This window comes from Gasterosteus aculeatus, chromosome 6, assembly GCF_964276395.1.
Source record: "Gasterosteus aculeatus chromosome 6, fGasAcu3.hap1.1, whole genome shotgun sequence".
In the NCBI taxonomy this organism is placed as follows: domain Eukaryota; kingdom Metazoa; phylum Chordata; class Actinopteri; order Perciformes; family Gasterosteidae; genus Gasterosteus; species Gasterosteus aculeatus.
Genome location: NC_135693.1, coordinates 19,546,462 through 19,569,274, shown reverse-complemented (window position 1 = coordinate 19,569,274; position 22,813 = coordinate 19,546,462). Strand labels below are relative to the sequence as shown.

The 22,813-nt window shown below is 40.5% G+C and overlaps 1 protein-coding gene across 1 annotated transcript in view; it reads left to right on the top strand.

Annotated features, from left to right (window-relative positions):
* The window catches only part of LOC144409447 (E3 ubiquitin-protein ligase pellino homolog 1), a 34,451-nt gene extending 15,808 nt beyond the window's left edge, over nt 1–18,643 (top strand). Inside the window, exons 2-7 of the mRNA XM_078104262.1 lie at nt 12,060–12,359; nt 13,982–14,111; nt 14,464–14,565; nt 14,697–14,894; nt 15,132–15,320; nt 16,067–18,643. Coding sequence (XP_077960388.1) covers nt 12,277–12,359; nt 13,982–14,111; nt 14,464–14,565; nt 14,697–14,894; nt 15,132–15,320; nt 16,067–16,636 — 1,272 coding nt within the window. The 5' untranslated portion in view covers nt 12,060–12,276 and the 3' untranslated portion in view covers nt 16,637–18,643. The remainder of the gene's footprint in view (nt 1–12,059; nt 12,360–13,981; nt 14,112–14,463; nt 14,566–14,696; nt 14,895–15,131; nt 15,321–16,066) is intronic.
* The last annotated feature ends 4,170 nt before the right edge of the window (nt 18,644–22,813 follow it).

The window sequence follows — 22,813 nt, the reverse complement described above, 5'->3', positions numbered from 1 at the left end:
ATCAAAAAATATTCAAAAAATAATCAAAAAAATAATCAAAAAATATTCACGGAAATATTCACGAAAATATTCACGGAAATATTTACGAAAATATTCATGAAAATATTCATGAAAATATTCAAGAAATATTCAAAGGAATGATTGATTACAAAGATTATCAAATGTGATTAGGGGGGAAGCAAACCTGCGTTTGCCACATATCTTGCGTTCTACAATATTGCCAGGAAAACAAAAGGAGTGATCTTCATAGGGAACCACTGTGATGATGGTTTGTGAAATAAAAAATATTCAAAAAATATTCACGGAAATATTCATGAAAATATTCAAGAAATATTCACGGAAATATTCATGGAAATATTCAAGAAATATTCACGGAAATATTCATGGAAATATTCATGAAAATATTCAAGAAATATTCAAAGGAATGATTGATTACAAAGATTATCAAATGTGATAAGGGGGGAAGGAAACCTGTGTTTGCCACATATCTTGCGTTCTACAATATTGCTAGGAAAACAAAAGGAGTGATCTTCATAGGGAACCAGTGTGATGATCGTTGGTGAAATAAAAAATAATCAAAAAAATAATCAAAAAATATTCACAGAAATATTCACGAAGATATTCATGAAAATATTCAAAGGAATGATTGATTACAAAGATTATCAAATGTGATAAGAGGGGAAGGAAACCTGTGTTTGCCACATATCTTGCGTTCTACAATATTGCCAGGAAAACAAAAGGAGTGATCTTCATAGGGAACCAGTGTGATGATGGTTGGTGAAATAAAAAATATTCAAAAAAATAATCAAAAAAAATTCACGGAAATATTCACGAAAATATTCATAAAAATATTCAAGAAATATTCAAAGGAATGATTGATTACAAAGATTATCAAATGTGATAAGGGGGAAGGAAACCTGTGTTAGCCACATATCTTGCTTTCTACTATCTTGCCAGGAAAACAAATGGAGTGATCTTCATAGGGAACCAGTGGGATGATGGTTGGTGAAAAAAAAAAATTCAAAATATCATCCAAAAAATAATCAGAAAAGAATCAGATAATATTCATGAAAATATTAAAGAAATATTCAAAGGAATGATTTATTACAAAGATCATTATATGTGATAAGGGAAGAAAGAAGACCTGTGTTTGCTACATATCTTGCGTTCTACAATATTGCCAGGAAAACCAAAGGAGTGATCTTCATAGGGAACCAGTGTGATGATGGTTGGTGAAATAAAAAATAATCAAGAAATATTCACGGAAATATTCACGGAAATATTCATGAAAATATTCAAGAAATATTCAAAGGAATGATTGATTACAAAGATTATCAAATGTGATAAGGGGGGAAGGAAACCTGTGTTTGCCACATATCTTGCGTTCTACAAAATTGCCGGGAAAACAAAAGGAGTGATCTTCATAGGGAACCAGTGCGATGATGGTTGGTGAAATAAAAAATAATCAAAAAATATTCAAAAAATAATCAAAAAAATAATCAAAAAATATTCACGGAAATATTCACGAAAATATTCACGGAAATATTCACGAAAATATTCATGAAAATATTCATGAAAATATTCAAGAAATATTCAAAGGAATGATTGATTACAAAGATTATCAAATGTGATAAGGGGGGAAGGAAACCTGCGTTTGCCACATATCTTGCGTTCTACAATATTGCCAGGAAAACAAAAGGAGTGATCTTCATAGGGAACCACTGTGATGATGGTTTGTGAAATAAAAAATATTCAAAAAATATTCACGGAAATATTCATGAAAATATTCAAGAAATATTCACGGAAATATTCATGGAAATATTCATGAAAATATTCAAGAAATATTCAAAGGAATGATTGATTACAAAGATTATCAAATGTGATAAGGGGGGAAGGAAACCTGTGTTTGCCACATATCTTGCGTTCTACAATATTGCTAGGAAAACAAAAGGAGTGATCTTCATAGGGAACCAGTGTGATGATCGTTGGTGAAATAAAAAATAATCAAAAAAATAATCAAAAAATATTCACAGAAATATTCACGAAGATATTCATGAAAATATTCAAAGGAATGATTGATTACAAAGATTATCAAATGTGATAAGAGGGGAAGGAAACCTGTGTTTGCCACATATCTTGCGTTCTACAATATTGCCAGGAAAACAAAAGGAGTGATCTTCATAGGGAACCAGTGTGATGATGGTTGGTGAAATAAAAAATATTCAAAAAAATAATCAAAAAAAATTCACGGAAATATTCACGGAAATATTCACAAAAATATTCATGAAAATATTCAAGAAATATTCAAAGGAATGATTGATTACAAAGATTATCAAATGTGATAAGGGGGGAAGGAAACCTGTGTTAGCCACATATCTTGCTTTCTATTATCTTGCCAGGAAAACAAATGGAGTGATCTTCATAGGGAACCAGTGGGATGATGGTTGGTGAAAAAAAAAATTCAAAATATCATCCAAAAAATAATCAGAAAAGAATCAGATAATATTCCTGAAAATATTAAAGAAATATTCAAAGGAATGATTTATTACAAAGATCATTATATGTGATAAGGGAAGAAAGAAGACCTGTGTTTGCTACATATCTTGCGTTCTACAATATTGCCAGGAAAACCAAAGGAGTGATCTTCATAGGGAACCAGTGTGATGATGGTTGGTGAAATAAAAAAGAATAAAAAAATATATCAAGAAATATTCACGGAAATATTCACTGAAATATTCATGAAAATATTCAAGAAAAATTCAAAGGAATGATTGATTACAAAGATTATCAAATGTGATAAGGGGGGAAGGAAACCTGTGTTTGCCACATATCTTGCGTTCTACAATATTGCCAGGAAAAAAAAGGAGTGATCTTCATAGGGAACCAGTGTGATGATGGTTGGTGAAATAAAAAAGAATAAAAAAATATTCAAAAAATAATTTAAAAATTGTTCACGGAAATATTCACGGAAATATTCATGAAAATATTCAAGAAATATTCAAAGGAATAATTGATTACAAAGATTATCAAATGTGATAAGGGGGGAAGGAAACCTGTGTTTTCCGCATATCTTGCGTTCTACAAAATTGCCAGGAAAACAAAAGGAGTGATCCTCATAGGGAAACAGTGTGATGATGGTTGGTGAAATAAAAAATATTCAAAAAATATTCAAAAAAATAATCAAAAAATATTCACGGAAATATTCACGAAAATATTCAAGAAATATTCAAAGGAATGATTGATTACAAAGATTATCAAATGTGATAAGGGGGGAAGGAAACCTGTGTTTGCCACATATCTTGCGTTCTACAAAATTGCCGGGAAAACACAAGGAGTGATCTTCATAGGGAACCAGTGTGATGATGGTTGGCGAAATAAAAAATATTCAAAAAATAATCAAAAAAATAATCAAAAAATATTCACGGAAATATTCACGAAAATATTCAAAGGAATGATTGATTACAAAGATTATTATATGTGATAAGGGGGGAAGGAAACCTGTGTTTGCTACATATCTTGCGTTCTACAATATTGCCAGGAAAACCAAAGGAGTGATCTTCATAGGGAACCAGTGTGATGATGGTTGGTGAAATAAAAAATAATCAAGAAATATTCACGGAAATATTCACGGAAATATTCATGAAAATATTCAAGAAATATTCAAAGGAATGATTGATTACAAAGATTATCAAACGTGATAAGGGGGGAAGGAAACCTGTGTTTGCCACATATCTTGCGTTCTACAAAATTGCCGGGAAAACAAAAGGAGTGATCTTCATAGGGAACCAGTGCGATGATGGTTGGTGAAATAAAAAATTATCAAAAAATATTCAAAAAATAATCAAAAAAATAATCAAAAAATATTCACGGAAATATTCACGAAAATATTCACGGAAATATTTACGAAAATATTCATGAAAATATTCATGAAAATATTCAAGAAATATTCAAAGGAATGATTGATTACAAAGATTATCAAATGTGATTAGGGGGGAAGCAAACCTGCGTTTGCCACATATCTTGCGTTCTACAATATTGCCAGGAAAACAAAAGGAGTGATCTTCATAGGGAACCACTGTGATGATGGTTTGTGAAATAAAAAATATTCAAAAAATATTCACGGAAATATTCATGAAAATATTCAAGAAATATTCACGGAAATATTCATGGAAATATTCAAGAAATATTCACGGAAATATTCACGGAAATATTCATGGAAATATTCATGAAAATATTCAAGAAATATTCAAAGGAATGATTGATTACAAAGATTATCAAATGTGATAAGGGGGGAAGGAAACCTGTGTTTGCCACATATCTTGCGTTCTACAATATTGCTAGGAAAACAAAAGGAGTGATCTTCATAGGGAACCAGTGTGATGATCGTTGGTGAAATAAAAAATAATCAAAAAAATAATCAAAAAATATTCACAGAAATATTCACGAAGATATTCATGAAAATATTCAAAGGAATGATTGATTACAAAGATTATCAAATGTGATAAGAGGGGAAGGAAACCTGTGTTTGCCACATATCTTGCGTTCTACAATATTGCCAGGAAAACAAAAGGAGTGATCTTCATAGGGAACCAGTGTGATGATGGTTGGTGAAATAAAAAATATTCAAAAAAATAATCAAAAAAAATTCACGGAAATATTCACGAAAATATTCATAAAAATATTCAAGAAATATTCAAAGGAATGATTGATTACAAAGATTATCAAATGTGATAAGGGGGAAGGAAACCTGTGTTAGCCACATATCTTGCTTTCTACTATCTTGCCAGGAAAACAAATGGAGTGATCTTCATAGGGAACCAGTGGGATGATGGTTGGTGAAAAAAAAAAATTCAAAATATCATCCAAAAAATAATCAGAAAAGAATCAGATAATATTCATGAAAATATTAAAGAAATATTCAAAGGAATGATTTATTACAAAGATCATTATATGTGATAAGGGAAGAAAGAAGACCTGTGTTTGCTACATATCTTGCGTTCTACAATATTGCCAGGAAAACCAAAGGAGTGATCTTCATAGGGAACCAGTGTGATGATGGTTGGTGAAATAAAAAATAATCAAGAAATATTCACGGAAATATTCACGGAAATATTCATGAAAATATTCAAGAAATATTCAAAGGAATGATTGATTACAAAGATTATCAAATGTGATAAGGGGGGAAGGAAACCTGTGTTTGCCACATATCTTGCGTTCTACAAAATTGCCGGGAAAACAAAAGGAGTGATCTTCATAGGGAACCAGTGCGATGATGGTTGGTGAAATAAAAAATAATCAAAAAATATTCAAAAAATAATCAAAAAAATAATCAAAAAATATTCACGGAAATATTCACGAAAATATTCACGGAAATATTCACGAAAATATTCATGAAAATATTCATGAAAATATTCAAGAAATATTCAAAGGAATGATTGATTACAAAGATTATCAAATGTGATAAGGGGGGAAGGAAACCTGCGTTTGCCACATATCTTGCGTTCTACAATATTGCCAGGAAAACAAAAGGAGTGATCTTCATAGGGAACCACTGTGATGATGGTTTGTGAAATAAAAAATATTCAAAAAATATTCACGGAAATATTCATGAAAATATTCAAGAAATATTCACGGAAATATTCATGGAAATATTCATGAAAATATTCAAGAAATATTCAAAGGAATGATTGATTACAAAGATTATCAAATGTGATAAGGGGGGAAGGAAACCTGTGTTTGCCACATATCTTGCGTTCTACAATATTGCTAGGAAAACAAAAGGAGTGATCTTCATAGGGAACCAGTGTGATGATCGTTGGTGAAATAAAAAATAATCAAAAAAATAATCAAAAAATATTCACAGAAATATTCACGAAGATATTCATGAAAATATTCAAAGGAATGATTGATTACAAAGATTATCAAATGTGATAAGAGGGGAAGGAAACCTGTGTTTGCCACATATCTTGCGTTCTACAATATTGCCAGGAAAACAAAAGGAGTGATCTTCATAGGGAACCAGTGTGATGATGGTTGGTGAAATAAAAAATATTCAAAAAATATTCACGGAAATATTCATGAAAATATTCAAGAAATATTCACGGAAATATTCATGGAAATATTCAAGAAATATTCACGGAAATATTCATGGAAATATTCATGAAAATATTCAAGAAATATTCAAAGGAATGATTGATTACAAAGATTATCAAATGTGATAAGGGGGGAAGGAAACCTGTGTTTGCCACATATCTTGCGTTCTACAATATTGCTAGGAAAACAAAAGGAGTGATCTTCATAGGGAACCAGTGTGATGATCGTTGGTGAAATAAAAAATAATCAAAAAAATAATCAAAAAATATTCACAGAAATATTCACGAAGATATTCATGAAAATATTCAAAGGAATGATTGATTACAAAGATTATCAAATGTGATAAGAGGGGAAGGAAACCTGTGTTTGCCACATATCTTGCGTTCTATAATATTGCCAGGAAAACAAAAGGAGTGATCTTCATAGGGAACCAGTGTGATGATGGTTGGTGAAATAAAAAATATTCAAAAAAATAATCAAAAAAAATTCACGGAAATATTCACGAAAATATTCATAAAAATATTCAAGAAATATTCAAAGGAATGATTGATTACAAAGATTATCAAATGTGATAAGGGGGAAGGAAACCTGTGTTAGCCACATATCTTGCTTTCTACTATCTTGCCAGGAAAACAAATGGAGTGATCTTCATAGGGAACCAGTGGGATGATGGTTGGTGAAAAAAAAAAATTCAAAATATCATCCAAAAAATAATCAGAAAAGAATCAGATAATATTCATGAAAATATTAAAGAAATATTCAAAGGAATGATTTATTACAAAGATCATTATATGTGATAAGGGAAGAAAGAAGACCTGTGTTTGCTACATATCTTGCGTTCTACAATATTGCCAGGAAAACCAAAGGAGTGATCTTCATAGGGAACCAGTGTGATGATGGTTGGTGAAATAAAAAATAATCAAGAAATATTCACGGAAATATTCACGGAAATATTCATGAAAATATTCAAGAAATATTCAAAGGAATGATTGATTACAAAGATTATCAAATGTGATAAGGGGGGAAGGAAACCTGTGTTTGCCACATATCTTGCGTTCTACAAAATTGCCGGGAAAACAAAAGGAGTGATCTTCATAGGGAACCAGTGCGATGATGGTTGGTGAAATAAAAAATAATCAAAAAATATTCAAAAAATAATCAAAAAAATAATCAAAAAATATTCACGGAAATATTCACGAAAATATTCACGGAAATATTCACGAAAATATTCATGAAAATATTCATGAAAATATTCAAGAAATATTCAAAGGAATGATTGATTACAAAGATTATCAAATGTGATAAGGGGGGAAGGAAACCTGCGTTTGCCACATATCTTGCGTTCTACAATATTGCCAGGAAAACAAAAGGAGTGATCTTCATAGGGAACCACTGTGATGATGGTTTGTGAAATAAAAAATATTCAAAAAATATTCACGGAAATATTCATGAAAATATTCAAGAAATATTCACGGAAATATTCATGGAAATATTCATGAAAATATTCAAGAAATATTCAAAGGAATGATTGATTACAAAGATTATCAAATGTGATAAGGGGGGAAGGAAACCTGTGTTTGCCACATATCTTGCGTTCTACAATATTGCTAGGAAAACAAAAGGAGTGATCTTCATAGGGAACCAGTGTGATGATCGTTGGTGAAATAAAAAATAATCAAAAAAATAATCAAAAAATATTCACAGAAATATTCACGAAGATATTCATGAAAATATTCAAAGGAATGATTGATTACAAAGATTATCAAATGTGATAAGAGGGGAAGGAAACCTGTGTTTGCCACATATCTTGCGTTCTACAATATTGCCAGGAAAACAAAAGGAGTGATCTTCATAGGGAACCAGTGTGATGATGGTTGGTGAAATAAAAAATATTCAAAAAAATAATCAAAAAAAATTCACGGAAATATTCACGGAAATATTCACAAAAATATTCATGAAAATATTCAAGAAATATTCAAAGGAATGATTGATTACAAAGATTATCAAATGTGATAAGGGGGGAAGGAAACCTGTGTTAGCCACATATCTTGCTTTCTACTATCTTGCCAGGAAAACAAATGGAGTGATCTTCATAGGGAACCAGTGGGATGATGGTTGGTGAAAAAAAAAATTCAAAATATCATCCAAAAAATAATCAGAAAAGAATCAGATAATATTCCTGAAAATATTAAAGAAATATTCAAAGGAATGATTTATTACAAAGATCATTATATGTGATAAGGGAAGAAAGAAGACCTGTGTTTGCTACATATCTTGCGTTCTACAATATTGCCAGGAAAACCAAAGGAGTGATCTTCATAGGGAACCAGTGTGATGATGGTTGGTGAAATAAAAAAGAATAAAAAAATATATCAAGAAATATTCACGGAAATATTCACTGAAATATTCATGAAAATATTCAAGAAATATTCAAAGGAATGATTGATTACAAAGATTATCAAATGTGATAAGGGGGGAAGGAAACCTGTGTTTGCCACATATCTTGCGTTCTACAAAATTGCCGGGAAAACAAAAGGAGTGATCTTCATAGGGAACCAGTGCGATGATGGTTGGTGAAATAAAAAATAATCAAAAAATATTCAAAAAATAATCAAAAAAATAATCAAAAAATATTCACGGAAATATTCACGAAAATATTCACGGAAATATTCACGAAAATATTCATGAAAATATTCATGAAAATATTCAAGAAATATTCAAAGGAATGATTGATTACAAAGATTATCAAATGTGATAAGGGGGGAAGGAAACCTGCGTTTGCCACATATCTTGCGTTCTACAATATTGCTAGGAAAACAAAAGGAGTGATCTTCATAGGGAACCAGTGTGATGATCGTTGGTGAAATAAAAAATAATCAAAAAAATAATCAAAAAATATTCACAGAAATATTCACGAAGATATTCATGAAAATATTCAAAGGAATGATTGATTACAAAGATTATCAAATGTGATAAGAGGGGAAGGAAACCTGTGTTTGCCACATATCTTGCGTTCTACAATATTGCCAGGAAAACAAAAGGAGTGATCTTCATAGGGAACCAGTGTGATGATGGTTGGTGAAATAAAAAATATTCAAAAAAATAATCAAAAAAAATTCACGGAAATATTCACGAAAATATTCATGAAAATATTCAAGAAATATTCAAAGGAATGATTGATTACAAAGATTATCAAATGTGATAAGGGGGGAAGGAAACCTGTGTTAGCCACATATCTTGCTTTCTACTATCTTGCCAGGAAAACAAATGGAGTGATCTTCATAGGGAACCAGTGGGATGATGGTTGGTGAAAAAAAAAATTCAAAATATCATCCAAAAAATAATCAGAAAAGAATCAGATAATATTCATGAAAATATTAAATAAATATTCAAAGGAATGATTTATTACAAAGATCATTATATGTGATAAGGGAAGAAAGAAGACCTGTGTTTGCCGATCTTGCTTTCTACAAAATTGACAGCACAACAAAAGGAGTGATCCTCATAGGGAACCGTTGGGTTAATGATTTGTGGAAAAAAAAAATTCACAACAATCAATATAATCAGAACAATTATTGATTACAACGATAATGATATATAATAAGGGGAGGAAGACCTGTCTTTGCCACATAGGGAACCAGCGGGTTAATGGTTGGTGAAATGTAATAGTTTTGGTGAGGGCAGGCCAATTCATTTGTAAATTATGTGTCTTGCCAGATTAACCACACCCCTTGGATTTCCATACCATGGTTGACTTTTTTGTAGAGCATGTCCAAGAGCACTTGTGTGCCAAATTCCAAGTCCAATCGGACATCTGGGAAAAAACTGGACTAAAAAAAAACTGCCAAGACAAATTCCTTGTATGTCTGACATATTTTGGCAATAAATGTTTCCTGTTTCCTGATAGGGGACGCTATAGAGACCCCCATGAATATGTGCATGTGTGTGCTGACTCAGCGCACACACACACTTTAAACCAGCTGTGTAAGTGAACCGCTGGCCGGTGGGTCTTGGTTTGGGGTTTGATGCTGGGTTTGACCTTTACTCAGATGAATATACGTTTGAGCTTCTGTCAGCTTCTCTCATCTTATACATTTTTCATATGTAATTTATTTTTAAATACAATAAGTTCCTCTAAGACTAGTCGTAGCGAGGACCCTAATAACAATATATAACAATCCTATGATAGTTATAACATGTCCTCTATGTAGTGAAACACAGATTTATTGTAATAAATCACAAATTAGAAGAGAGTGCTGTGTCTGATCGGAGCGTAGCCTCAAATGGACATAACACTCGACTGATAGTTATTCTCATGTTGTGAACCATTGAAACTCTGGAAATGGATGATTTTAACTGCAGTTCCTGTGAAGTGTGTTTGTCACAGAGCCAATGAGCTTCGGCCTTGAGGCTCCTCATCAGCGCGTCCCGTAGGATCTAGACAAAGGTCAACACCTCGCCGTAGTTCTCCTTCACTCTGGTGACGGTATCTCCTGACCGGCCTGCCGAGAGGCTCCGCCTCTGGTTGTTTGTCTTCACAGAGCGCCGTCACCCTAAAAGTGTGTGCATGTGTGCGTGTGCACGTGTCCACCACCTCCTTCGGGGGAGTTTAACCAGGTTGGTTTGCTGTTCCCGCCGCCAGCAGCGTGCTGTTACGGGCCCCCGACCTGAGGTCTGCGCCGCCGGCCCGCTGGGCTCTTGCTCTGTTGTTGTAGCGCCGTGTGCCTCGGTAGCCAAGCAGCAGCTGGCACGCCGCCACGCCGAGCTGAGTCCTGCAGAGCTGCAGCGGCTCAGACACACACACACACACACACACACACATTGGATCCATACGGGCTTCAGCAGAGATCTTATATTTCACTTCAGAGCTGAGTCAGAAACTTCCTGCACAAAGTCGCTCTCCACGGTGCCTTTTTACAGACGTCTCAAGACAACGGTCCATTTTACTGTAAGTTACTGTGAGGATCTTTCACCTGGTTGTGAATCCTTTTTACTGTAGTCCTATGATACAGGATTGGGAATCAGGACCAACTGCTGCCATTGGTGGTCGGTCCAAAGTGCAACACGTGTCTGACCAGAAACAAAAAGATTGTTGGTGACTGTTCGCCCCTGAGAGGTTTGTTTGCTTCCTGATAACAGACAACCTGAGACGGGACGCTGACTCAGCACCAGGTTCAATAACGGGACCCTTCAGGTCTTCAGCGTCTGCATCCATAGACACAAGGAATCAATGCACACAGCGTGTGTGTGCACGCACACAGTGCAGAGCCTGGTGCGTTAGTATGCACTGCATGTCATTAGGTGGGATTAACCCTTGTGTCAAAGAGGGGGTGGGCGGGGGGGCGTTTGCCTCTATTTTGCCTTCCTGGCCTCCATCAAGAACAAAACGTCCCCAACCTCGAAGTAAAAAAACAAACAGAAAACTGCTGTAAAGATTCACACCTTCACAAGACAGCGTGAGACGAGGCCTCTGACACCGGAGGAACCAATTGGTGTGATGGGGAGGATGGTTTCCAGCCAGCGGGTGCAACAGTAACACTGGAATACGTGAATAACTCCTCCCAGGCGCTCTGATGGCATTAGTGTGTGCAGGATTAAAGCCCCCACCTCCTCGAAACACTCCCGATCCTTTATTCACGTGTGGCTTCTATGAGGAGGCCCCATCTGATACCTGATGTTCTGTTTCTGTGCTGCTCTTGTCTTTAAACATTGATGAGTCAGCACACACACACACACACACACTTTAAACCAGCTGTTTGAGTGAACCGCCGGCCGGGGGGTTTTGTTTTTGGGGTTGGGGGGGTGTTGCTGGGTCTGACCTTCATTCAGATGAATACATTTGAGTGTCTGTCAGATCAAGTGACAACGTGGACCTCCAGCGGTCAGTGGAAGCTTCACAGGAGAGCGAGCCGTGTGATATTAAGACATGTCTCTAATCGGTGTCTCCGTCCTGTGTCTCTCTTCAGGGCAGAACGTGGGAGGCGGACACATGAAGCATGAGAGGGTGAAGCTGAGGCTCAGCTGACCCTTCCCCTTCCTCCACCTCCTCCTCTTCTCCCCCTGTGTACCATTTGGTCTTCGCCTCCCCCTCCCTCCCCCCCTCCCCTTCTTGTGTCCCTCCCTCCGTTGGATCTTGCCCGTCTCGCCGCCCCTCCTCTTCCGCCCCTCAATCCGCCGTACCCGATGTACTCCCCGGAGCAGGAGAACATCTCCACCACCTCCTCCACCAAAGTGCCAGTGAAGTATGGAGAGCTCATTGTGCTGGGGTGAGAAACCGCTACTCGTCCCCTCCCCCCCCCCCCCCCCCCCCACACACACACACACACACACACACACACACACACACACACACACATTTGATACTCAGCTGACTCACAGTTTGTTGCTGGAGTGGTTATTGTCAGGGAGATCTGCAAGAGCTTTGTTCCTTTCTGCTAATAACTAAACGGCTCAGCCATGGTTTCATTCCACCCTGAAACAAGAGTTAGACTCACTGAGACGCCTTTGTGACCAAGAACATGCAAATCCTAATTGAGAATCCCATCAACGCGCAGACCAGCGTTGTGTTCGGGCCTCCTCGCTCACGCCTCGGCCCACCGACGCCATGTTTGAAGCCCAGTGGGGCCGGTGGTCTGATCCGGAGGGACGCTACAGTGTCTCAGGGGACGATGCGCCCGGACGTCCATGGAGACGTTTCACCCTGCAGAGCCTTGCATGTGTGATTCTGTATTATTACATGCATGTTTATGCACATTCTTTTTGCAAATGTTTGCAAAGTCTCCTGCTTTGCGTCAGTGCAGCCGTGTTTATATACTTCCACTGTGTATATATGCAGTTTTGCACAAAGACATCTATTATGTCATTAAATATCTGCTATATTTTCAGTGTTCACATATTTGGCCTTCTGGAGGCTAATGGCCACGAGTAAACACAGACCCACCCGTTGGCAGGACGGACACGCAGCCTGTCTCTGTTTTTATAGGTTTGGTGTATAAGCGGCAGCTTGTTGCTGTGTGAGCTTACTGGTGTTTGGAGGGAGCACACACACACACACACACACACACGCTTGTTGTGTGAATGAAAGGCTGCAGTGTGCGTCTGCACACACATACTAACATTTTCCTAACTCCGGTTCGTCCTTCCTCGCCGTAGGAACAAGCTGATTGTGCGCACACACACACACAGTTTAACTCTCACATCACCGCTTTCCTCCTTGCAGCAGCACCTCCTCCTCCTCCTCTCTGGAGACCCGGGCGTAGTCCTGTAGCGAGCGCTGTTCATCCATGTGGGAGTGTTTGTAAGGTCGTGGTTCCGTCAGCAGGAACATCACTTATCTAAAACACATGTTCCACACGTGTGTGCGTTCATACCTGGGGACGGCTGCTGCAGCGTGTAAATCTTTGGCTGATGGAGAGCGCACTTTATTCCTCTTCCACCAGAATGCATCCGGGTCAGTTAAGAGTCCCAAAACACACAAACGCAGCGCCGAGAGGTCGAATAATCAGCCACACACACACACACACACACACTCACTCTGGGACACAGCGGCTCAGTGCCGTCAGACTCGCAGAGACTCCGTTCTGTCGGAGGCTACGCCTCTGTTTATTCTCCCTTCCTCAGCCATGCATCAGCCTAAATGAGCTGCGTGCGTGCGTGTGCGCGTTCTCAGCCTTTCTGCGTTTGGAGGGCTTTGTTGTTAAAGGAGTTAATGCGCTTTTGTCAAGAAAGCATGTATGATAAGAATAAAGGCTGCGATTTGTGTGTGCGTGCATGTGGGGAGTGGACCACAATGCCTCAGACTTATTCCACTGGTTGTTTTAATGCTGCTCAGACAATAATGCCCTTTTGTTTTGTGTGTGCGTGTGTGTGTGTGTGTGTGTGTGTGCAGGTACAATGGCTCTCTGCCCAACGGGGACCGAGGCCGACGTAAGAGCCGCTTTGCACTTTGCAAGAGACCGAAGTCAAACGGGGTGAAACCCAGCACAGTTCACATCGCCTGCTCTCCACAGGCAGCCAAGGTGGGCGCACACACACACACACGCACACACACACACACACACACACACACACACGCAATGCAGGGTCACGCCGACACATCAGCAGATTGAGTCCTTCATGTTCTTGAGCTCAGGTCCGCGTGTCTTTTGTTCTTGTCCTCAAGGCGTCTCAGCAGGCGTTTTTTCCGCCGTCGTCGTCACATGAAACTCTCTCAGCTCGGCGGGTTCGTTCAGCAGAAGCAGTTTGCTCTGGTGCTGAGGCAGTAAATCACCACACGCCAGCAGGCGGGAAGGACTCGAGTTGGCAGAAGGGTTTTAACGCGCGTTGAGGATCCTTGTGTGTCTCCTCACCGTCTGTCCTTTCTCCCTTCAGGCCATAAGCAACAAAGACCAGCACAGCGTCTCCTACACTCTGTCTCGAGTGCAGACGGTGGTGGTGGAGTACACCCAGGACGGCAACGCCGACATGTTCCAGGTAACGGCGTTCGTTTCCTCCGCTGGTCCCGGATTGAGTTATTGGCACATTTCAAAAGGTTCCTTCCAGTCGAAGTTCTCCGTATCTCCTCGGATGAATCGCAAACAGGAACCTCTAACCTCTCTCCACAGATCGGTCGCTCCACGGAGAGCCCCATCGACTTCGTGGTGACGGACACGGTGGCGGGCAGCCAGAGCAACGCCGACACCCAGTCGGTCCAGAGCACCATCTCCCGCTTCGCCTGCCGCATCATGTGCCAGCGCACGCCGCCTTACACCGCCCGCATCTACGCCGCCGGCTTCGACTCCTCCAAGAACATCTTCCTCGGGGTGAGCGGGGGGGCGAATAAGCGAAGGGTCACACGGCTTCGAGATGTGGTCAAATGTTCCATTTGCTTTGGACAGTCAACGCTTCATTTGTCCTCATCAACTTCATCGTTATTGTTATTATTTATGGTTTTATCGGTATGAACTTCATGGTTCAAGTTGTAGAAAACTAAGTGACGTAAATAAGAACTTTAGAACGAATTCTAGGCTTCATCGTGGTCATTTAACCCCTCCCACCAGGAGAAGGCCGCTAAGTGGAAGACGCCGGACGCTCAGATGGACGGGCTGACCACCAACGGCGTGCTGGTGATGCACCCGCGCACCGGCTTCACCCAGGACTCCAAGCCCGGCGTCTGGAGGGAGATCTCCGTCTGCGGCCACGTCTTCACGCTGAGGGAGACGCGGTCGGCGCAGCAGCGCGGGAAGATGGTGAGCGCCGCGGCGACGACGTCACTGATCGCACTAGGACGGGGTGGGGGTGGGGGTGGGGGGTGGGGGGGGTTTGGGTCGAGGCTCAAGATGGATCTCGTGCAGCAGGTTTGTTTCACTCCGACTGGCCGAACCTCAGCGGCCGGACGCCAGACCCAATGCCCTCGATTAGCAATGTTTTGCTAACTTGGTAATGCTAACAGCTGGCGCACGCAGGGCATCAGTTACATTATGATGTTAAGTTATTAGTTCTAATGATTACGTTACAGGATAAAAATAATACATGTTTTGTTTTTCCACGTGACGCCACTGTGAGTCTCGAGAGTCTGAATGTTTCAGCGTGTGATCGACTAAACATCTGGAAGAACGTGACCTCTGACCCGGTCCAGAACGTGTGCTACGCACATCAGGGATACTCGCTAGTGTGTTCCAGCATTTTCCTGTCCTTTCTCCCTTCTCCTGCGTTACGCTGCCCCCTACGGTTCCCAGACCGACACTACAACTTATCCACAATAAGCGGGGCGCTGGAGCCTCTCCCAGCATGCATTGGGAATAAGGTGTGGCGTGACAGGCCGTCATAGCGGAACAAGATATGGGATAGTTGAGAATTGCCTGAAAGAAATAAAATAATCTGTAGCTTTTGAATCTAAAAATAATATGAAAAGAGAGATATTATTTATTAGACACTTGAGGACATATATACAATCGATATTTAATAAGTTTAAACACGTTAACCCTCCTTCCAGGTGGAGGCCGAGAGTCATGAGCTGGTGGACGGCTCCCTGGTGGACCTCTGCGGCGCCACCTTGCTGTGGCGCACCGCCGAGGGCCTCTCGCGCACCCCCACCCTCAAGCACCTGGAGGCGCTGCGGCAGGAGATCAACGCGGCGCGGCCGCAGTGCCCCGTGGGCTTCAACACGCTGGCCTTCCCCTCCATGCGGCGCAAGGACACGCCGGACGAGAAGCAGCCGTGGGTGTACCTGCAGTGCGGCCACGTGCACGGCTACCACGACTGGGGCAACCACCGCGAGGAGCGCGAGGGCCGCCAGCGCGAGTGCCCCATGTGCCGCGCCAAGGGCCCCTACGTGCCGCTCTGGCTGGGCTGCGAGGCGGGCTTCTACCTGGACGCCGCCCCCCCCACGCACGCCTTCAACCCCTGCGGCCACGTCTGCTCGGAGAAGACGGCGGCCTTCTGGAGTCAGATCCCGCTGCCGCACGGCACGCACACCTTCCACGCCGCCTGCCCCTTCTGCGCCCAGCAGCTGAGCGGCGAGCAGGGCTTCGTCAGACTCATCTTCCAGGGGCCGCTGGACTAGGCGGGGGCGGCTTCCCAGCATGCTTTGCGTGAGGCAGACCCTGCAGTACGGAACGGGGGATACACACGTTTGGTTTTCTTTCCTGTGCCGCTGAAATATGAACTTTGATCCCGACTTTTTTGTCTCTCTCTCATTTTTAAGTGACCTTTGTATTGATTTTTTTTCATGAATGACGACAAAGATTTCTATATTTTCACGTGAAACCAGAACCAGACCGAGGACACTGCTGGCTTAAACATTTTGTTTGTTCCTCAAAAATAACTTTCAGCAACAGTATTTTTCTAAATTACTAACACGTATTCATGTTTATTGTTGCAATATCCATGTGTGTGCATCTCAGAGCTAATTTAAACAGAGACGTTTATTTATGGCTTCACCCGTTATCCGTGCGTAGTGTTTTCATTTTAAAATACAGTATATTGTTGATCAGATACAAAGTTTTAAATGTCTTCTGAGGGTTTTGTCTTTCCCGCTCGGGTCTGTCCTATTTATACCCCCCTCGTCCTCTGACCTCGTGTGTCCACCCCTCCTTTCACGTTCAAAGCAATAGATTTGGAACTCAAACCTCACAAAGCATTGTGGGAAAATGAGCCCTCCAGACGTGTGTGTGACACTCGGATGGACTCCTCCCTCCCTTTAAAGTCCCACTGACGCCTTTCTGTTGGTGAGTGAATCTCCTCTGGTCACATGTTGGCAGCGATGTAGCACACACACACACACACACACACACACGCACACACACAATCAAACCGGCTCACCTGCACAGGTAAAACGCTGATAACGGGTATTGATCCCGGCATTGATCTGAAATAACGAACCTCAGCTTGTGTCACGTCCGACACGCTTTCAGAGGCCCACGCAGATTCTAAACAGATGACTTGTGAGGAGGGGAACTTAAAACGTGCTTCTCTCTCTCACCTGAGTGGTCGCAGTGCAGGAAGTCCCGCCCATCCAAACACGCTTCACTGTAGCCGTTTGACTCAGGTTTAAAACACACAAACGCACACGTGGATTCATGCTGCACGGTTCTCTGTCGAGCTTCAACAATCACTTTGTTGTTGTTGTTGTTGTTGTTGTACGAGCGTTTGTTTAAAACTACGTAGGCCTGAAAAATAAAAGCCTGCAGGTGAATGAAAACGTTAAATGATGAATCGTTGCAGTTAATCCCATAAGAGCTTTGATTTTATAAGAGAAGAGACCCTGATTTGAGATTTGACTTAAATATTTATGTACGATTTAACAAACTAAAATGACGAAAGTTCTCATCTGTGTTTCTTCAGTAAAGCAACGATTCAAGATGAATGTGACGTTCGGTGCTCCTCGCTTAAACTTTTAATCCCAATTTTGGTCCAGAAATGTTTAATTTGATACTTTATTAAATCCTTTAGCTCTTCAAACCAAACGCACACGACCATCAATCTAGAATTGAACGAACCCGCCGAATCAGATCAAACGCTGAGTGTTAGAAGTGAGGTCAGAGGTCACAAATCCTACAATCGATGACACGTGGAAGACGCAACAACACACACTCTGTTGAGAGAGACACACAGTCGTACTGTAGAAACCCATTAGAGAGTGTGTGTGTGTGTGTGTGTGTGTGTGTGTGTGTGTTCATTCTACCACGCACTCGTTCTCCATAAACACGGATTCATTCGGACTCGGACTGCAACACACTGAGTCACCTCAGGGAGAACACAATGACCTGTGACACACACACACACACACACACACACACACACACACACACAGCTCTCTTGAGGTTTCCTTGTGATACAAACGTCAGTTTTCTTCCTCCCGATTTTTTTTGTTTGTCTCTGAGTAAAATGTGAGTAAAGGGCTTCACTCTGTGTCTCTGTACTGTTATCTTCTACTTCCTCCTCCTCTGCTTCCTCTTCCTCTTCCTCGGCCTCTCCTCGTGCTTGAAAAGGCAAAAAGCAAAGAATGTTTCCAGCAAACACTTTTTTTGTAACAACTTTAAACAATAAAGTGTAAAAGTGACACATTTCACATTTCGTGCTGGTTTATGATGAAGGAAATACAAAGTAAATCTGTTTGTGTTGCAGCTTGAGACCTGAACCCTATAATAACATTATATAACATTATGTCACATGAGCGCCGCAATCCAAACAGAATATAAATAACAAATGTAAAAAATTACCTAAATGTAACTGACTGCTGCTTCACGTATTATCGTATTATTGGAAGTAAGCAGGATTTTAATGTAGTTTGTCAGAGTAGCTAATTCTAACTACTTTATATATTTTAGTACCTTAAATAAATGCAGTTAATTCAATATTCAAAAAATAATCAAAAAATATTCACGGAAATATTCATGAAAATATTCAAGAAATATTCAAAGGAATGATTGATTACAAAGATTATCAAATGTGATAAGGGGGGAAGCAAACCTGTGTTTGCCACATATCTTGCGTTCTACAATATTGCCAGGAAAACAAAATGAGTGATCTTCATAGGGAACCAGTGTGATGATGGTTGGTGAAATAAAAAATATTCAAAAAATATTCAAAAAATATTCACGGAAATATTCACGGAAATATTCATGAAAATATTCAAGAAATATTCAAAGGTATGATTGATTACAAAGATTAGCAAATGTGATAAGGGGGGAAGGAAACCTGTGTTTTCCGCATATCTTGCGTTCTACAAAATTGCCAGGAAAACCAAAGGAGTGATCTTCATAGGGAACCAGTATGATGATGGTTGGTGAAATAAAAAATATTCAAAAAATAATCAAAAAAATATTCAAAAAATATTCACGGAAATATTCACGGAAATATTCATGAAAATATTCAAGAAATATTCAAAGGAATGATTGATTACAAAGATTATCAAATGTGATAAGGGGGGAAAGTAACATGTGTTTGCCACATATCTTGCGTTCTACAATATTGCCAGGAAAACAAAAGGACTGATCTTCATAGGGAACCAGTGTGATGATGGTTGGTGAAATAAAAAATAATCAAAAAATATTTAAAAAATAATCAAAAAAATAATCAAAAAATATTCACGGAAATATTCACGGAAATATTCACGGAAATATTCATGAAAATATTCAAGAAATATTCAAAGGAATGATTGATTACAAAGATTATCAAATGTGATAAGGGGGGAAAGTAACATGTGTTTGCCACATATCTTGCGTTCTACAATATTGCCAGGAAAACAAAAGGACTGATCTTCATAGGGAACCAGTGTGATGATGGTTGGTGAAATAAAAAATATTCAAAAAATAATCAAAAAATATTCACGGAAATATTCACGGAAATATTCATGAAAATATTCAAGAAATATTCAAAGGAATGATTGATTACAAAGATTATCAAATGTGATAAGGGGGGAAGGAAACATGTGTTTGCCACATATCTTGCGTTCTACAATATTGCCAGGAAAACAAAAGGAGTGATCTTCATAGAGAACCAGTGTGATGATGGTTGGTGAAATAAAAAATATTTAAAAAATAATCAAAAAATATTCACGGAAATATTCACGGAAATATTCACGAAAATATTCAAGAAAATATTCAAGAAATAATCAAAGGAATGATTGATTACAAAGATTATTATATGTGAATAGGGGGGAAGGAAACCTGTGTTTTCCGCATATCTTGCGTTCTACAAAATTGCCGGAAAAACAAAAGGAGTGATCTTCATAGGGAACCAGTGTGATGATGGTTGGTGAAATAAAAAATAATCAAAAAATATTCAAAAAATAATCAAAAAAATATTCAAAAAATATTCACGGAAATATTCATGAAAATATTCAAGAAATATTCAAAGGAATGATTGATTACAAAGGTTATCAAATGTGATAAGGAGGGAAGGAAACCTGTGTTTGCCACATATCTTGTGTTCTACAATATTGCCAGGAAAACAAAAGGAGTGATCTTCATAGGGAACCAGTGTGATGATGGTTGGTGAAATAAAAAATATTCAAAAAATATTCAAAAAATAATCAAAAAATATTCACGGAAATATTCACGAAAATATTCATGAAAATATTCAAGAAATATTCAAAGGAATGATTGATTACAAAGATTATCAAATGTGATAAGGGGGGAAGGAAACCTGTATTTTCCGCATATCTTGCGTTCTACAAAATTGCCAGGAAAACCAAAGGAGTGATCTTCATAGGGAACCAGTGTGATGATGGTTGGTGAAATAAAAAATATTCAAAAAATAATCAAAAAATATTCACGGAAATATTCACGAAAATATTCATGAAAATATTCAAGAAATATTCAAAGGAATGATTGATTACAAAGATTATCAAATGTGATAAGGGGGGAAGGAAACCTGTGTTTGGCGCATATCTTGCGTTCTACAAAATTGCCAGTAAAACAAAAGGAGTGATCTTCATAGGGAACCAGTGTGATGATGGTTGGTGAAATAAAAAATATTCAAAAAATAATCAAAAAATATTCACGGAAATATTCACGGAAAGATTCACGAAACTTCTCTGGGAACCGTCACCTTATCGTGGTGGAGAGGTTTGTGTGTCCCTATGAACCTGAGGGCTGTGTTGTCGGGAGCCTTGTGCTCCTGGTAGGGTTACCCTTGGCAAAGTGGTCTCAGGCGAGGGGCCAGACTAAGAATGGTTCAAGATCCCCATGAAAAAACGGAAGAGGGAAGGAGTTACCCGGCCCGGAGGAAGCCCGGGGCCCCCATTTGGAGCCAGGCCCAGATGGAGGGCCCGACAGCGAGCGTCTGGTGGCCGGGTTTACCGCGGAGCCCGGCCGGGCACAGCCCGAAGGAGTGACGCGGCAGCCCAACACTCTACTCCCCATGGGCTCACCACCTGTGGGGGAAACCGATGGGGTCGGGTGCGCTGCTACAAGGGTGGCAGTGACAGTGGGGGGTCTAGACGGAACAGACCTGGGCGGCAGATGCTGGCTCTGGGGACGTGGAACGTAACCTCTCTGGGGGGGAAGGAGCCGGAGCTTGTGCGGGAGGTGGAGCGTTATCAGTTGGATCTGGTGGGGCTTACCTCTACGCACAGCCTCGGCTCTGGAACCAAACTCCTGGATAGGGGGTGGACTCTATTCTACTCCGGAGTGGCCCATGGTGTGAGGCGCCAGGCGGGTGTGGGGATACTCATAAGTCCCCGGCTGAGTGCTGCTACATTGGAGTTTACCCCAGTGGACAAAAGGGTCGCCTCCCTACGCCTTCGGGTGGTGGGGGGGAAAACTCTGACTGTTGTCTGTGCATATGCACCAAACAGCAGCTCAGAGTATTCTGCCTTTTTGGAGACCCTGAATGGAGTCCTGCATGGGGCTCCTGTAGGGGACTCCATAGTCCTACTGGGAGACTTCAATGCGCACGTGGGCGACGATGGAGATAACTGGAGAGGCGTGATTGGGAGGAATGGCCTCCCTGATCTGAACCCGAGCGGGTGTTTGTTACTGGACTTCTGTGCTAGCCACGGATTGTCCATAACAAACACCATGTTCGAACATAAGGATGTTCATAAGTGTACGTGGTACCAGAGCACCCTAGGCCAAAGATCAATGATCGATTTTGTAATCGTATCGTCTGATCTGAGGCCGCATGTTCTGGACACTCGGGTAAAGAGAGGGGCAGAGCTGTCAACTGATCACCATCTGGTTGTGAGCTGGGTCAGAGGATGGGGGAAGACTCGGGACAGACCCGGTAAACCCAAGCGTGTAGTGAGGGTGAACTGGGAACGTCTGGAGGAGGCCCCGGTCCAAAAGATTTTCAACTCACACCTCCGGCTGAGCTTCTCTCACATTCCTGTGGAGGTAGGGGACATTGAACCAGAGTGGTCTATGTTCAAAACCTCCATTGCTGAAGCCGCGGCGGTGAGTTGTGGCCTCAAGGTCTTAGGTGCATCAAGGGGCGGTAACCCTCGAACTCCGTGGTGGACACCGGTGGTCAGGGAAGCCGTCCGACTGAAGAAGGAGGCCTTCCGGGTTATGATATCCGGTGGGACTCCAGAGGCAGTTGCAGTGTACCGACAGGCTCGAAGGGCAGCAGCCTCTGCCGTGATGGAGGCAAAGCAGCGAGTATGGGAGGAGTTCGGGGTAACTATGGAGAAGGACTTTCGGTCGGCACCAAAGTGTTTTTGGAAGACCATCCGGCACCTCAGGAGGGGGAAACGGGGAACCATCCAAGCTGTGTACAGTAAGGATGGCACCCTGTT